This window comes from Diadema antillarum, unplaced genomic scaffold (assembly GCF_040938485.1).
Source record: "Diadema antillarum isolate AM-2024a unplaced genomic scaffold, OU_Dant_1.0 seq00001870_RagTag, whole genome shotgun sequence".
NCBI lineage: Eukaryota > Metazoa > Echinodermata > Echinoidea > Diadematoida > Diadematidae > Diadema > Diadema antillarum.
The window spans coordinates 153,872-171,382 of record NW_027272539.1 but is presented as its reverse complement, the minus strand read 5'-3'; the positions used below and the strand labels follow the sequence as shown (position 1 = coordinate 171,382).

Genomic DNA, 17,511 nt, shown 5'->3' with positions numbered 1-17,511 from the left:
GCTCGCCATTAAGTGAAACAAATGAAGAAAATCATTCTTTGAACAAAAATAATTCGAGAAAAGAAGCTGTTCAAGTAAAACTTTGTTTCACATTCCTTTTTCATTTTACATAAAACATTGTCGGTTATCAATTTGCCAAACATTCAAGTTCTTTCCTATATTTTATAATATTGCTTGTTTTGAGTGATATCATGCAAACCTTTGAAAATGATGGTAATGTATACACTTGCTAGCTTTGCAATCTGGTAGCTTACCATATCTAAGACCTGAAAATATCTCTAAATACACAAACACACACACACACACACACACACGATGTTGGGCATCATACTTCACCTCAAAATCGTTTGACAAACAATAGAAAAACACACGAGACCCTACAATCACAGTCATGAGGAAATCACGAAGTACACACTACTGGTACCACAATGTCTGAAAGGGGAATTTCCGTGCAGTTGAAAATTAGTCTGAAAAGAAGGAGTATTTTTTTTCATTTTTAGCAAAACAGTGGAAATTTGATCAAAATGGGACGAAAAATAAGGAAGTTATGACATTTTAATGTTTCACTATAATTTCGGGATACACCTGTCCTTGAACAGTCGACATGAATATGCAAATAGTGACAATGATGACGATATCCTCCCCTCACAACTTGCCATGTAGCTTGTACATGCAATTTAGACATTTTCATCTTTGTGTTCATTCAAACACAATTACATCCGAGTCTCAAATCCCAATATATCTATAACTGATCAGTATTTTGAAGTTAAAAATAGCCAATGCAGGACAAATATATAAAGGAAATAAAGAGAATTCCACAAAATTAATTTTGCTGAAGATACACACACTCCCTCCGCTTGTTAATGCCACAATGATATGCTAAAGCAAATATCTTCCCCCTGAGTCAAGTACTCTTTTATAATGCTAGAAAGGTAAAAATATTTTGGATTTTCTTGATATCTCTATTTTATTGTTGTCCGCGCCCGACGTCACAAAATGTCGGCTTCTCATCAAGCGATGGCGGCACAGAGATTTAACAATTCATAACCCTTCGAAGAATTGGTATTTTTTCCCAAACCGTGTTGATGTGTTCGACAAATAGTGCTACATTCCCTTATCACATTATATACTCTCGAAAAAAAAAATCGAGTGAAAATATTCACTCTTAAACAGAGGAGAAGATTTTGGAGTGATCCCTGACGTCACTCTAAAACGAGTGAAAATGAACATTTTCACTCAAAATTCACTCCAATTTCACTCTAAATTCACTCTTTTTCGTATTCACTCCTTTAAGAGTGAAAATTTTCACTCGATTTTTTTTTAGAGAGTATGTGAGTTTCATTCTCCTTTATATGTACAGTAGAGGGTTGCCATGATAAAGCTGGTCATCAGGCTTCTCAGCTCTTTCAGACTCTATATCAATCTTGTTTGACTTGTCTGTCTTCTTGGAGCGTTGTTATTCCTTTCAGCCGGCATATGTCTCCGTAAGGGTGGGTACTTTGGCAAGAAGTAGATTTTTTTCTCGATCCCTTGCTTGATTGCCTGTGGTGTTTGATAGGTTACGTGCTTATACCCTTTGTATTCGATCTCTCCCTTTAACTTCTTTACACGCTTGGCCACCTATAAAAAATACAAGGCGATATCAATTTCTCTAAAATAGTAGACTTTAGATGATAAACAGTCAAGCCAAATTGTCTTCCAATTTTGCCGATCCATTGAAAAGCGACAAAGTACACAATATATGAGAATCAGGATTATTCAAACCACCTTGGAGATATGGATAGGTAGAGTGACACGGTTTTGATACTTTAAATTAAACTATGCATTGTAAGGATCGGAAACCTCTGATTTCCAAAGATGTTTGGACTTTCACGGTTGACCGAACTGGTATGAATATTCTGAGCTGTAACATCTGAGATTTCCTCAGGGTAAGCTGGTAACGAGTCATATTTATTACACTGCAAGTCTTCGTTGAGACACCTTTTCCTGATTGTTTTGCAAAATTGTTAACCATGAGCGCCCTTGCTTCTGCCATAATAGACAGGAACATCAATTATTCGATATCCTGGTCACACAGCTCTGGTTTTTAGAGCTAGGGAAATGATTTTGTTAAATGTACACAGCATTGCATAATTGTCATTAGTAGTATTTTTGCTTTTGCCTTTTGCTAAAGGGCTGCCTTTTTTTTCCTTTGCTGTGGTTTTTGATTTGGTTTTGCTATTTGATTAATCTACTTTATTAATCTCTTAGGCTATCGCAGTATATAGGTGTTGCGATAGCCCCTTTTGGTGCCATACCACATACAGTACTGAATAGATGCAAACAATTCTCTTTGGTAACGTGAGCGGCGCCCTTTATTTCTCATTCTCCAGAAAATAATGCAGTCAACTTCCAATTCAGTGCAGTATACGGAAATGTTAATTCCTGCAGAATTGAATACTAAAGAGACTAATCCTGAAACAAAGAAACAAAAATTGATCCCCTTACCTTGGTCATTATTGTGTCGAGATCATAGAGATGGGCTCCCGTAATGAGTTCTTCACACAAAGCCTGGATGAACCAAGAACCATTGACTCGGTCTCTGATCGCAAAGTAGCCTTTCATAATAGAACAGGGGAATAGCAGGGAGGAAATCAAAAGCTATTATTGTTACTTCTGCTTCACTAAATACTATCTTTTTTTTTTCGTTTTCAGTTACACTTCTAGAGTAGCACTTTCAGTTCATTAACGTTTCATTTAAATCTTCATTTCATCGTTTACCGTTTATTTATTTATTTATTTCACATCTTTAAAAAGGGAGGCCCGAGTCAGCATTGGCTGGTTTTCATCGGGGCCCTTTGAAATACAACACATAAAACATTGCAGAATTACAGTTACTAGCAAACAAAGAAAAAAGAAATATATATATATACATTTAAATACAATAAAGAATCCAACATATATCGCTTAGAACAATTTCAAAGACATGTAAATACTACAACGGTTTCTAAATGAACAAAAAAGGAAATTGGGAAAAACGATGAACAATATGGCATCTATTGCATAAATTAAACAACTGATAAAGCTGTGTAGGTATTAGTCATTGAGCAAAAATATTTGAAGAGCTAGCTTCCAAAAGGCGCTAATTCCAATTTTTATCGAACTGTATCTTTCGCATGATTCGAACTGATCTTTGTCATGTGCAGTTAAGGCACTAAAAATTTAATCAAAATTGTTTCAGGAAATATGAAAAAATCAAACATGAAATTCATGCTTTCAACCAAAAGGCGCTAAATCCATTTTTTATTTCAACCAAAAGGCGCTATATCCAATTTCTCTATTTCTGTCTCTGATTGGTCGAAGCACGACAGCTAGGGGTGCTCTGATCAATGAGAACATGCAACATGTAGTATTACATGCAGCAATATTATACTACACAGTTCAATGGCAATTCTTCACGTTCATGTCCAGTATATGATGGTAAAATGTGTTTATAAATATCAAGCGGACTAGATTTTGCACAAGCATGTATGGCATCTCTCCATGCCACTTCGTGCAATCAAAGTGACAACGGTGACTATTAGTGCATTACATTACGTTTTACCCTTTCGTCAAAGATTTATGAATTTCTTGTATTTCTTACGCCAGATTCTGACGGATGGATTTCCATCTGTTTTTATAGAAATTGTTAAATATTTCATTCGTTGAAAGCCGGTTTCTAAAGTAAAAGGTTCTTTTTTATTTATTTATTTATTTATTTATTTATTATTATTATTATTATTATTATTATTTTTTATTTCTTTTTTTTTTTTTTGGGGGGGGGGGTCCAGCTATGGTTAGTTTACCTTCTGAGGTTGCATGGGCGATGTACATGTCGGCATTGTCTGGAACACCATCTGTTTCGAGTGCTGGCAAGCGATCCGTTGCCGTACTTCCGGTACTCAGGGTTCGTAGTTCACTGTCTCTTGCTGGATCGATGCCTTCCGTTTCCTTCGCCAGTGCGTTGAGGATGCCCGCGGCGTTCTCCACGTCATGTGACGTTGATACGACTGACAGGGGCCGGTCGTCGGTGGCGCTCGTTGTTAGTTTGTCTGTTGTATTAGGGTAGGAACATTTTTTTTTTTTGTAACACGGTGAATGATTGAAAAAAAAAACCCACAACAACCCACATTGTGCTCTCTGTGTTCCTTGCATGATAACGAGGTTCACACAACTATAGGTCTATGCTGATTAATTATGTGAAAACAAGCTACTTTTTAAAATTCCAACTAGACTTTTTTTTTGGGGGGGGGGGGGGGGCTAGAAAAATGACACAAAGTAGGCCATGATGAAATCAAAGTCAGTCGAAATTGGTGCTAGATAAAAGTGGTTTATTGATTATAATATAGATGTGATATCGGATGGCCATGATTTTCTTTTTAAATCTACTTTTTTGTGTGTTCTGTGGAACAGGAATGTTCTGAAACAGACTTTAGAGGAAAGTACAAATAAGACCGGCTCCTTAACTTTCGAGACATATCATTATTAACCAAGAGGGATTTTGAAATTGTTCTTTGATTGTAGCCGCATAACAGTTGCTACCCATCCTCGTTGATTAAATCAGTCAAATGTTTCATTATCTGAATGAAATGTTTAAAAATGTTCAAATACTCTAAAAAAATACGTTCATTTCTTCGGAGTCTTTGTGTCAAAGGATTCAAGAGAACACACTGGTAAACAACTATTCGGCGTGCATTGATTCAAACTCTGAGCTGCCTGAGAATATACAAACAAAACCAAATTCCATAAACATGTGTGCCAACCTTTTAATAGGATCAATTTCTTTGATTTTTTTTTTTTTTTACCTTAGCCATTTCCAGATCGATTTTCATCGAATAAACTTGTAATTCCTCTTGGAAATTGTGTGGGGTTTAAGATTATAATATATTTGAAAGTGGCTTCTAGTTATCTCGCAAAAAATTAAAGCCTGAATCCCCCATCTTAACGTAAACTATAGCTAGCATCCCTCTAAGCAGTGAAAGGGGGTAGTCCGTCTTCTTCTGTGTTCTTTTTGCCCCCACTTTCCCCATCTCCATTGCAGCATGTCTCATTCTGGAATGAAATGTGTGCAATTTCTGCTCAAGCATGATGATTTGCATTTATTCACAAAATTGAGCGTTTAAAGCGACTACCTGAACTTTTGCTAAATGCGCAATTTTCTGAAGGCGAATGTCTAGACTTGTAAGACATTCACACAGAATTATTGCTTGAAAAGCTAAGCAAAAACAATTAGAATGCGTTTGATTAATATTGATTCCCGCTTTGAATGTTATAGCACCGTCATCCACAAAATTTAGCTTTAAAGCTGATAACAAAAATAACAATGATATGATAATGATAAGGTTTCATTTTATATTCGGGTAGCCTATTCGATGTTGCCACTGCTCTACCAGAGGGCCCTGCCATATTATTACCCTAGCGTGTCAGGTACCCATTTTTACACCTGGGTCGAGAGGGACATGGTGGGTAAAAACATCTTGTCCAAGGGGGTAAGCACTTGGCGGCAATCGAACTCGTGTCCTCCGATTGGGAGTCGGGAGTCTTTAATATCCATTAGATGCTACAGCGCCCCTCCCCCGTCCCCCCCCCCCCCCCCCCCCGCCGCGTTCACAATGCTCTTTAGTGTATAGTATAGGCCCAGCGGAGTCAACCAAATAAATTTAAATTTGACGAGATGAGAACGCCGATCAACAGTGTCACCTCGTGGAAAGGTTCGCATTTGCACACCTGCTCTGAGAGACGGCAGATGTTACCCGATATCGCTTTTGGGACTGGTCAAGGTGGTAAATACATTGTAGTTCTTACTTCCTCTGCATGCTTGGAAGAAGAATATCTTGGGTTTCCCGATGAGGGCGGGGCAATTCTTTCCCGAGAACATCTCTTTGATATCCTCCACAGAGATGACGACACCGTCGCTGCCGTAGATCCCTTCCTGTACCCCATGACTCATGAAGACCAGTACCACTGATGTGTGAATCTTCCGGATGGTTCTCTTGACCTCAGCCAGAGCTCCTCGTATCTCCTTTGTATAAAAGAACCAAATACAAATCGTGACTATAACATATTGGCTGATGCGTGAAAGAACCACAAGCATCGATGCTTTTCTGTAACTCACTAATGAATATCAATCAAGTTTCCTTACTACTTATTTACTCTTTTTTTTTCAAATATCTATCATATACCGACTTATCTGTCTCTACATTTATGTCTTGTAAACGATTGCAAAATTATTTCATGACAAATCAGAAGAACTTCTTGTGAGTGGCGTGGCATTGTGATTACATTGCATATGGGGAAATTAACTGTTGATGAAAAATGTGCTTGGAACAAACCTAAAAGCAGAGATAAGGGAAGAAAGGACAAATTTGACAATCATGGATAGAAAAAGTACTTCGTTATGATTGCAAAGCATTCTTCATCTCAATGTTTTCTAGCAAACCAGCGAATATAAAGCCAGACTTTCTTTCCGGCGCTTTCGGTTGGCAGCAACAGTAAGTTCCCTTGTAATAAAAAAGATATTTAAAAGCAAATTACTCAATCAGATAACAAGCTCAATTTACAGCTCAACATAATAATAAAATATAGTAACAAAATATACATCTTTGTTGTCATTGATGTTTGAAAATAAAAAAGAGAAATATTGCAACGTGTAGCCATACTCTAAAGCTCACATAAAAATTGAAGTAAAGGACCACGCTATCATGATATTTCCTGTAATTCATACATGCTGACAACTGAAAGGAATCGAATGCAATGAAAATTGAGATATGTGATAATGATGATTGATTAACATGGAAACTGTCAGAAAATTCCTTATAAAACCCTTAAAATGAAACCCCAGCACCAGTCCAATTTAGGGACAAAAATATTTATATAATACAGTCATTTGGATATGATAAGAGCAAGAAAAAAAAAAAGGGAAAAGTTAGAGAAGACCAAACAACACCAACATTGAAACAAAAACCAACCAACCAACCAACCAACAAACAAACAAATTAATCAGAACAGGTGACGTGTGGTTACAGCATGCATCTTGAACAAGTTAGCCTCCTTCTATACTTTCTCACAATAAACATGACACCATGGAGCTACACAAACTAACCTGTGCGGTCAAATTTTGTTTGACAACAGGAGTGTAGCCGATCTCGTTGAACACGTGGGTCACATTGATGACGTCGATTTCTGACCCTTTCCTGACCCCTCTGTCCACGTGGTCGTTGTTGTTGAGAACGAAGACTATTCCTTTGTTTCTCAGGCTCATGCAGTAGCACTTCAAGAAAAAATCCAAATAAATAACTTGTTATATTATATATAATATGCATATAATTAGTGAAATAGATGATGTCCAGCAAGGAGAGTATCAGTTAGTATTGACTGCATCTGTGGAGTCCCCACACTATCTAATCATTAACAATAGAAAGACATGACTTTGAATGTTTGATAGCTCCCCCCTCCTGCTTACACTCAATAAATAACGAAATAATAGAAAAGATACATTCTGCGCTTGCAATATACCAGATAACTTTCGAAAGTTCCAGTTTACGTGTCAGAATTATTGTTATGAAATTGAATTCAAATCACAATTTGTCCTAACAAAGCCAAAATATCCCTCAGTTTACAACATTTTCTTTTAAACCTTCCACATTTATCATTTGCATCATCTACTCGCGCAATTCAACACATTATATCGAGCATGTAACTAAATTTAGTAACAATTATTTCACTTTTTAAACGCTACTCAATATTGCCTATATTGTTCTCATTTTAAAGCATATACGATCACAATTATAGCTTCTCTACTTTTGTGCCGAGTTTTTAATATATACATATATGATAAACGTTTAGATTATATACTCTTGATTCTGAAGCGATCAATGTCGCGCTCTTTCGAACAATTTATCTATTTTTTCAATCACGTGTTGGCTTTTCTGTACGATAGACCAATGTCACAAACAAACAAACAAACACACACACACACACACACACACACACACATGAATTCACAAATTGTGATCACACTGATGATCCAGGACTTCTTTAGTTACCTCGCTAGGATCGAGCTGCTCCCTAGTGGGCGTGGCTGGAGTCACGTGGTCATGCTTGTAGTATCCGTCGACGTCTGGAGAGATATCTTTACACGAAGATCATACACAATTTATGTACAAGATTTTATCACCCTGCCTTATACATGGCATTATACACCATTATACAGGATTATACGAACTGAGCACGTTCATGCACCCCCATTCACTCACAACGGAATTGATAAACACAACAATTCAAAAAACGCGATCCGAAAGGCATTTTCAAACGATTGATAGGGGACATTGCAACGTGTTTAAAAAATTGGAAAGTTGATACATGCAACCGTTGTAACATAAATCTTCAGTCTTTTGGGAGTCACATTTTCCTTTAGACATAATAATTTCCATCAGCGCTGCGAGTTTTGGGGAAATTTAACTCCCGTTGGCATGGCTGGGCTGCTAAGTGTTATATCACACCTCTTAAAAGGCAATATGTATTATGATGAAAAGGCATACGTTTTGCTATACCATTTTTTTCCTACAACATTTTTTTTTCCTACAGGGGAAGTATTTGAGTTCCCTCTGTTTTTTGTAAAAAGGGTTACGGTGGTCATGACGCTTCATGACTATTCCAAAGTAGGCTCAGAGGGCGCGGTATCTGTGCCTACAGGACTTTGCCATTCATCGGCAAATTAGAAGAAAATTTACAACGATACCAAAAAAAAAAAAAAAAAAAAAATATGTGTACTTTTGGATGTGCTTAAAAAATATGGAATTGGACTAAGACAGAAGGTAAAATTTGCTATTTTTTTCGTCAGGAATTATTTTTCATTACAATCTAGTGGAAAAGCACGCATTTTTGTTTTTAATAACAAATTTTATTTACTTTTTTGTTTTGATGTAGATATAATTCAAGAACCAATAAAAAGAAGCATATATATATATATATATATATATAATATATAATATTTGAATAAAAGTGTTGTAAGCTGGACAGCCGGAACCAATAATCATGTACATGTAATTTGATTGAAATCCCTCCAATATACTATTTTAGGCACTTCCAAATACATACATCACACACGCACACATATAAACACATACACACATATATGAATATAACATCCAGTATATAAATAACATTTGGGTAGTACAGCCATTTAATCTTGTTTATCACGGCTGAATTGTGTTTGGTAAATATCAATCATGAATGATTTTTTAAAAATCAGATTTAGCAAAAATCATAATACATTTTGTTTTCTATAATAGCGTATTGTTTTGAGGTCTATGCACATTCACACACAGCACGATGAACCTTGCAAAATTCCTGGCACAATATTTTCCAACTTTTTTTTTCTTTTCCCCTCTTTTCACTACCATATTCTCAGGCCATCATAATTTCATGAGTAGGCTTGCGATGTGCGGTGTGATGCAGTTTCCCTTCCTGAATATTCCTTTTACTTGACGTCGATTTGTCATCGTTCATGATAAATTTGTAGGTTCTGTTACATTGTATATTCTGTTGCAATTAATGTTGAAAATAATTATCAATGATGGTGTTTTGTATTGAAATGTAAAAAAAAAAAAAAAAAATGGAGGAAAGCATATCCAGCCGAGAGTGTTAAATAATAATCCACAGCTATCAAACTGACGTATTGATTGAGACAGAATATACTCACTTGATAAGGCACATTCTTGGGAGTTATCCAGCGGTTGGTAATCCTTTTAAACAAATGATACAAAATAATGTAATTACAAAATGTGCAGTTCACTTGCACCATCAGCAACCTGATCTTTTATAGTTAGTAGACTCTACAGGGCTCGAAGGCTGTCCACAGCATCAGAGCCGTGCTGTGAAAGGAGGTCAATAGCAATAAATAAACGAATGAATAAATAAACGAATGAAAAAAAAAATAGATAACTAAACAAACAGATAAACAAATACATAAATAAAGGGCAAGGCCCTCTTGATGCCATTTTGTAAGCCATCAAATGCCCATAGTGAATTTTTTGTCAAAGACATAATTAGGCAGATGTTTTTGAAATATCTCTCATTCGATGCGAAAAAAAAGGAACATTCAAATTTCCTTCAGTATGCAAGTGCCTAGTCATATTTCATAAAATCACACTCCGAGTAGTGTTGAGGCATAATAAGAGCAACAACTCAGCCCTAATTCTAAGCTATCTAAACTCTGTCTGTACTTGGTTGCTAAAAAGATCATCAGCTCACCATGATTGTACAACGACGAAACCATTGAACTTTTGAATGAGAACATTGTATCTGACTCGATAATCCCCTCTTATACGATTTAAAGGCATGGTATAGTTTGGGTTGGGATGGGACTCCATTTTTTTTTTTTTTAAATAAAGAGAAATATCGCAGAAATATGAAAAAGAAGACAATTCTAAGAGTAAATCAAAATTCACCTGGTGAAAATTGGTGTTGAAATGGCTGAGACATTCAAAAACAAAGATGCCCTAATAAAAGGTGGAACCCACCTTTAATTAGGAACACTTTGTTTTACTTTGTTTTTGGATTTCTCAGTTTTTTCAAGATCGATTTTCCTCTAATAAACTTTGAATTCCTCTTAAAATTGTATGCTTGTTATCATTTCATGAGTGATTTCTAATTATCTCGCAAAAATTAAAACCTGAATCCCCAATCTCAACCAAAACCAAACCATCCCTTTAAGATGTCAGGCTGCGTTTACGAAACAAATACAAGAATAAAAAGTAACACATAGAACCAGACGCAATTTCGACTTTTAAGCACCATAAATATCTTCAGGATCGTACAAAGGCGGTGAATTAGATCAATCTTCCTGTTTTGAAGTCCGAAGTTTGTGTTGCCGTTATCTTACGTAAGACAGTACACACGTTTTTGGTGTTATGATCGAATGCCGAACTGCTTCTACATCCTTTGAATAATGACCTCGATTAAGACTGCCAAAAAACCAAATGTTCTTCTTGAAAGCCGGGGAAACAAAAGCTGGAAGACAGTCGTAAAATCAGTTGGATATGAGTCCTAAATTCGTGATGTTGATATATAAGGTGAACTAAGGAATATGAATTCCCCTTTCTATTTCCTCTTTGATTATCCTCGTTTACATCTCTCCTTTTCCATCTCTTCAATAATGATTTAACTGGATACTTAAGACTATGCGTGTGCATTAACATCGTCTAGAGCATTCGTCATACGTTTCGAAACTAGATTCTTGCGGACAGCACATAATTATTACTGCATCGGTACAATAATAGGTGTGAAGAGGTCATAGGAGGCGTTATGTCCGTAGAACGCTGATACGAAATCTTTTTTTTTTTCAAACGATAAGCAAAAAGCTGTCCTTTCAACATCAAGCTTCTAGGAACTGAATATTGTAAGAAATCTTTTCATTATCTTATATCAAAAATCGCGAAAAATTTATCCGATTCCGTTCGAAACGCTTCATTAGCAAATGTATCGAAAAAGCACTACCAAATATATTTTGTGAATGGTGTCCATATAGAAATACTTGCAAGCGTGAGTGGTACCAATGTGTGTGGGGACGGGGTGGGGGAGGGGGGGGGGGGGTGGGGAGAGGAGGGAATGGTACTTGTGTGGAGGTGAATGTATACTTTATCTCTCCCGGACTATTTTCTTCTTACTTAAATGGCTTGCGTACAACCGTTTAATTATCTTAGCTAGTTTTTTAATTAATTTTGTTTTAATATAGTTATGAATTTGTATTTCATATTTTTACTATGTCTGCAAGTATGTGCAGTAGTATCTTTTTTTTGTGTGTGTATATGTTGCAGGGCCCCTGGCAGTTCTGAGTTAGCAGAAAAGACTACCCCGGTAAAAGAAAATGTTGCTTTCTTTAAAAAAATAAGAAAAACAACAATTTGACTATCTCCCGTTAAGATAATTGAAAAATTGAAAATGAACATATGAATCAAGCCAAGCTCTGCTCTAGCAATGATAACTTCTTTGAATGAAACTGGTTATGTTTTCTATAATTCTATTATTAGATTGTTTTTTTTTTTTTTAGATTTCAGACGAACGGGGAAGGACAATCCCACCATCGTCACTACAGTATGAGGGAGCGTTTCCTTTTGTTGGGTTGTAATCAAACTTTGCTTTTCTAAAATTCTCGAGTAGACAGGCGTTATTCCCTCAAAACACAAAGAAACCAAACCAACACATGAAACAAACATAACCGTTCAGTGGATTTTCATTTTAATGCGGTACTGGGCAAAGTCTAAGTTTAATCAGCTTTGCATTTCTCTCCCAATTCTTGTTCGTCACGAAACTGTTAGCACAGGATTCAGGAAATGTTTATTGTTCTAAGCTAAGACCCTTCATCCAGCCTTTCTCATCCTATATATGCAACACTCATTTTGATAGCACGGAAGTGGCTCATTGGACAATTTTTCCTCTGTCGATTGACGTTGTTTCTAAATTGCAACGTTATGTTATATGTATCAAAATCTTTATGAACACCAAAGCCAACTAATTGTTTATGTGACCGCTACGCATAGGACATATTTTCACTTTTATTTTCTTTCTTCCCCCTGTTCAGCACATGAAACTATGAACTATGAACAACTTTTTACACCTATAGGCACGTGAAGACATAAAATTTCCATTCTAGAAAGAGAAACAAAATAAGGTTTAGAGCGTTGAAAGATTACAAGTTGTCAAAAGAGACATTAAGTCAAGAAACCTCCGAAACAGTATTTGGCAATCGATACTGTTCTCGACAGCTATTAAATGCCTAATAAAATTATTTTTGTCAATATGCTAATTTATGTCTCCGCAGGCGAAACCCGATAAAACAAAGAAGTTTTCTAAAGGGGGGGGGGGGGGGTGGGCAGGGGTTACTACTCTTTAGTCTGCTTACCGTTGGCACGCATGACCTCTTTCTGATGTATATTGCCAGCGGGATAACGAGAAAGATCAGGGAAAGAAATGCCAAATATGGCAGCCATGATTTACCTAAGAAGCAGGCAAGACAGAAACGAGACATTTGTTTATTCACATGTTAACATATTTGTGCAGTATAAAACATCGAGTCCATCATGCTACTACAGCCTCCCCCCATCCAAAACCATTATCTATGCAGATTCTGTTGTCATTACCTTACCATTTGTTATTCCTAATTTATAGAAATATAATTATATTAATTACTTGGCAGAGGGCAACTTTCCTCCAGAGACCATAGCTGTTGCATTTACTGTTATGTAACATCGCAAACAAACCTTTTTTTTATGTTTATTAAGTATTATAAAGAATGGCTACTGTTCAAGATTTCAACACATTTGGGGCAGGATCGATGTAAAAATTCTCAACCGGACAATTTGTGCAGATCACCAGGAATTGTATAATGAACACTCAAGGTAACCAAAAAAAAAAAAAATCAAAATTGGCTGTCCCACAATGACTGCCGTACAGGAATCAAAGCCAGAATTCTAATCTCTTAGATTATTAGTTACTGATTCGTTTACTGTGTTAATGGTCACAGATTTTTTTTTTTTTTTTTGCTAAGTGTTAGAAAATGATTGTTTGTAAAAGATTATAAAAACATACAATCATCCGATCTTGTCTATATATGATACCGGTACTTATTTCAAAACCATGGCACCAACATAGGCAATAAGACAGAGTAACGAACCGAATTTTGATGTTCAAATGTTCAGTATACATGATGAAATCACCAACCTCGTTGATTGCTATGAACACCGTCATTCTTGTCGGTCCTGTGTGACACAGCGTTGCTGTCCGTGGTTGTAACGTCGGTCACGAGTTTCAGTGAGGCACATGAAGTAACGTGACTGTTGGGGGTCGATGCGCCTGGCAGATAATGCATTTTTTCCCCGGAGGTGAATAAAATGAGCATAACACACTCTCAAATCTTATCGACAAAGCTATTCATATATTTTCTTTTTAGGGAACCTTTTTCATTACAATTATTATAGCATACTAGCAAAATCTTAACCAGTTTCGTTGTTATCACAGTTGTTACCATTGCCATCCTTCTCCCCTTTGTTGTCATTATTATCATCTTCAACAAAATAATTATGAGAGGTAAAGTGAACCTTTTTCCTCGCGACGCTTGTGAAGACTGCTTGCTAATGTCTCGACAGTCTTATTCCCTATAAGATTTCTCTTGAATTCCTCTTTTCCATATAGAGGTAAAAATAAAATCTTATTAACATTATACTTGTTTATTCATCGAAATATAAAGTATATAATAGTATTATTATGATTGTATCCATGCTTTGTTGAAGGTTATGTGATTCAAAATTCCTTGAAACGATCTGTACTCATGTAAGCGTTATGTATATCATTTTGTATTACTTTATATGGAAATAAAATCATTTGAATTTGAATTTGAATTTGAAGACTTGTGAAAACTTCAGCGAATAGTGACAAAGTACTGTCAACATTACGGCAACACTCTGGATATGAATACCTTAGAGAACTGACTCTGTACACGTAAAAAAAACCCCAAACCAAACAAACAAACTTACTTGCACATTTTGGGAAGGGCGAAGAGAATCTTCCATCACTCCCGCAAGTTGAGGAGTCACTGCCTAAGAGGTGGTACCCTTCTTCGCAGGTGAATTCGCATTTGGTTTCGATGTCGACACGGTGATTGGCAAGGCATTTGCCCCTTGCGACAACGAGATGGTCTGTGATCCATGAGGGACTTACAAGGCAGGAGTCAACTGTAGATGACAAAAATAAATGGACACAGATAAGCATGGTCAGGAATAAAACTTAAAGACCATAAAATGTGACAATAGCGACACACACACACACACACACACACACACACACACACACACACACATATATATGTATATATATATATATATGTATATGTATATATATATATATGTATATGTATATATATGTATGTATATATCTGTATATATATATATATATATATGTATATATATATATATATATATATATATATATATATACATATAAAGTTCCCTGATCTATCCTTTTTAATAAGGCTTTCTAGATTATGGGATCACAGGACTAACGCGAAATCTTGCATGGATCGATGTCTTCTACACATAATTGACGAGACTTACGTTATAAGAAAAACAAAATGAAACTTGTGTTTTAAAAAGATCACTAGTCTTGACTGTTGAATATAGTAATCTTTCAGAGCTGTGATCCACTAGTAGAAATATCAATGAGTCGCTATTCTCTCTCTCTCTCTCTCTATCCCCCCTTTAGTATATGTGACAATAATGGAAAGCTGTATTTACCGATGCAAGTTGGAAATGGCGATGAAAACGATCCATCACTACCACAGGTCGACATGTTGCTGCCCGAAAGACGAAACCCGACGTCGCAGGAAAACTCGCACTGCGCGTCGATGACGACTCGGCTACCTGCAAGGCAATTCTCCGTTCGAACAACGAGGTGGTCTGTTATCCATGAGGGGTTGACTAGGCAAGAGTCCACTGCATATGAAACCAAAGAAAGGTAGACTGAAGCACACGCAGAATTGTTTTGAGACAAGATAAAGTGTCCAAATGGAAAAAAAAATATTGTGAGACCAATGAAATGAAAAAATGAAATCTTAACCCCCCTCCCCAAACCACTTCTTTCATTCAGATTTATGCTATCAAATCAAAATAGAACAAATTAATAGAAGTCCTTCAAAAAGTACCAACGATTAAAAATCAGCACTGAAGATCACATGAGACAAGTTGACTAACTATCAAACTATGAATACGCAGGAGCGTATTTGTTGTTGTTGTTGTTGAGCAGAGCCCTATCTCAGTAAGACATACAAATCATATAAATGTATTGTCACATTTATCAATAGCACTGTAAGAGTAGTGATTGCAAACAGGTGTCTACCCATGCAAGTTGGAAATGGAGGAGAAAATGTTCCGTCTCGACCGCACGTCGAAACGGCACTGCCTGAAAGCCGGTAACCGACATCGCAAGAGAATTCACATCCGATATCGACTTCGACCCGTTGGCCAGCTGCGCAGTTGCCTTTTTGGACAATGAGGTGCTCTGTTTTTGACGACGTACTCACAACGCAAGAATTAGCTGAGATAAAGGGCGAGTCAACATACGGAAATCATTATGATAGCCATAAAAGAATCCTCTCACGATGTGTTTATTCACTGTTCCATTTTCCACATTTGATACAATTTTACACTACATTTGATTTCGAGAGAGAAATACAACACACAATAGTCAACTTGAGATGGACATATTAAATATAAAATAAGCAAATATGAACAAAGAGTAATGCGAGGAATTTAACATGAACTGACCTTGTAGAATGTAGGGTCAATACGAATGAATTTAGAGTCTAGCACGATATATCAAGGACGAAAATGACGAACCATTCAACAACAAAAAATGTCGATAATGTAATTAAGTTACGTAACGCGCAACGATATCATACAGTGCTCATTATTACACCTGAGGTGAGAAAGCTTATCAGCAAATCTTAAAACAAATACCCATGCATAAGTCTTTTTCAGGGTTGACATGAATCGATTCATGAATTAATCAATAAATGAATTAACGAATAAACTAATAAAATGTAGTATTAATGAAAATCACTGTTGGACTTTAATAAACATGCATTCATTCTCTACTTTGGCATCTCTTCGGTGTTGGTCCGTTACTACTATTCCATTCCGTAAAAAGGTACAAGAGCCCATCGAAAAGCGTTCCTGCACATGACTCAAACTGGAAAAGTTTACCTTGGCATGATGGCACTTTGGGTACAAAACTTCCATTGTTACAGCACTGCACTTGCGCACTGCCAACCAACTGGAATCCCGGCGTTCTACACGAAAACGAACACGTCTGGTCACAGCTTATGCTATCGCCCGGCGCACAGGAACTCAGCAAAGGGTAGGAGTAGGTAGGGATGGTGCACGGAATATCTATGTATAGGAAATTAAGAAGAAGGGCTTGAACTTTTCGGAGAGCGGGTGCGGATGATGTGGAGGGTGACGCGAAACATTCTTTTAATAATGGCAGTTGCACTCCAAAAATGTTGTGGAACCATGGAACATAAAAGTGAGCTGTTCTTGAGAATCTTTTTAATTTCCTGCATACCTGTTTGTGATTTTAACTTTGCATATGATATTCGTTGTATCGAACGTCGATAATGGGTGAAATATTATTTGCTTTTGTGCATTTTTCATTGTAAGCATGATTTCCATACTGGGCAAACGCGAGGAGTTGGGGTTAGACTGCGGGGTGGGGCAGGTTAATTAGTGGGGAATAAAATGGAGCACATGTATTAGCTTGTGATAATGATATTCATATGTGCATGTATTCTGATATAACGGTGGGGTCAAGGACAATCATATAATATTTGAATTATTTGTTTCAAATTGTTACATACTTATTGAGTATAAGCACTTATTTAATGCCTGAATGTCAGAAATACTGGAACGATGTTTTTTTTTACTCATGTACAGTTGCATT

At 36.5% G+C, this 17,511-nt stretch overlaps 2 protein-coding genes across 2 annotated transcripts in view; both read right to left on the bottom strand.

Moving 5' to 3' along the window:
• Positions 1 to 1,394: 1,394 nt before the first annotated feature.
• LOC139712868 (caspase-3-like) lies at positions 1,395 to 8,124 on the bottom strand. The gene is made up of 6 exons (XM_071624649.1): positions 8,064 to 8,124; positions 7,121 to 7,288; positions 5,824 to 6,040; positions 3,825 to 4,070; positions 2,488 to 2,597; positions 1,395 to 1,620 (listed from the first exon to the last, which is right to left on the bottom strand). The coding sequence occupies exons 2-6, from the start codon at positions 7,277 to 7,279 to the stop codon at positions 1,414 to 1,416; spliced, it is 939 nt and encodes a 312-aa protein (XP_071480750.1). The 5' UTR covers positions 7,280 to 7,288; positions 8,064 to 8,124; the 3' UTR covers positions 1,395 to 1,413.
• Positions 8,125 to 13,732: 5,608 nt separating this feature from the next.
• Positions 13,733 to 17,511, bottom strand: part of LOC139712867 (E-selectin-like) — a 118,141-nt gene continuing 114,362 nt past the window's right edge. Inside the window, exons 3-5 of the mRNA XM_071624648.1 lie at positions 15,309 to 15,506; positions 14,553 to 14,750; positions 13,733 to 13,872 (exon numbers count right to left, since the gene is read on the bottom strand). Coding sequence (XP_071480749.1) covers positions 13,733 to 13,872; positions 14,553 to 14,750; positions 15,309 to 15,506 — 536 coding nt within the window. The remainder of the gene's footprint in view (positions 13,873 to 14,552; positions 14,751 to 15,308; positions 15,507 to 17,511) is intronic.

Coding starts and splice junctions, on each gene's coding strand:
- LOC139712868 (XM_071624649.1), bottom strand. CDS start 7,279: ATGAGCCTGAGAAACAAAGGAATAGTCTTCGTTCTCAACAACAACGAC. Junction 6,041..7,120: donor AACAAAATTTGACCGCACAG/GTTAGTTTGTGT, acceptor TTTTATACAAAG/GAGATACGAGGAGCTCTGGC. Junction 4,071..5,823: donor CTTCCAAGCATGCAGAGGAA/GTAAGAACTACA, acceptor CTAATACAACAG/ACAAACTAACAACGAGCGCC.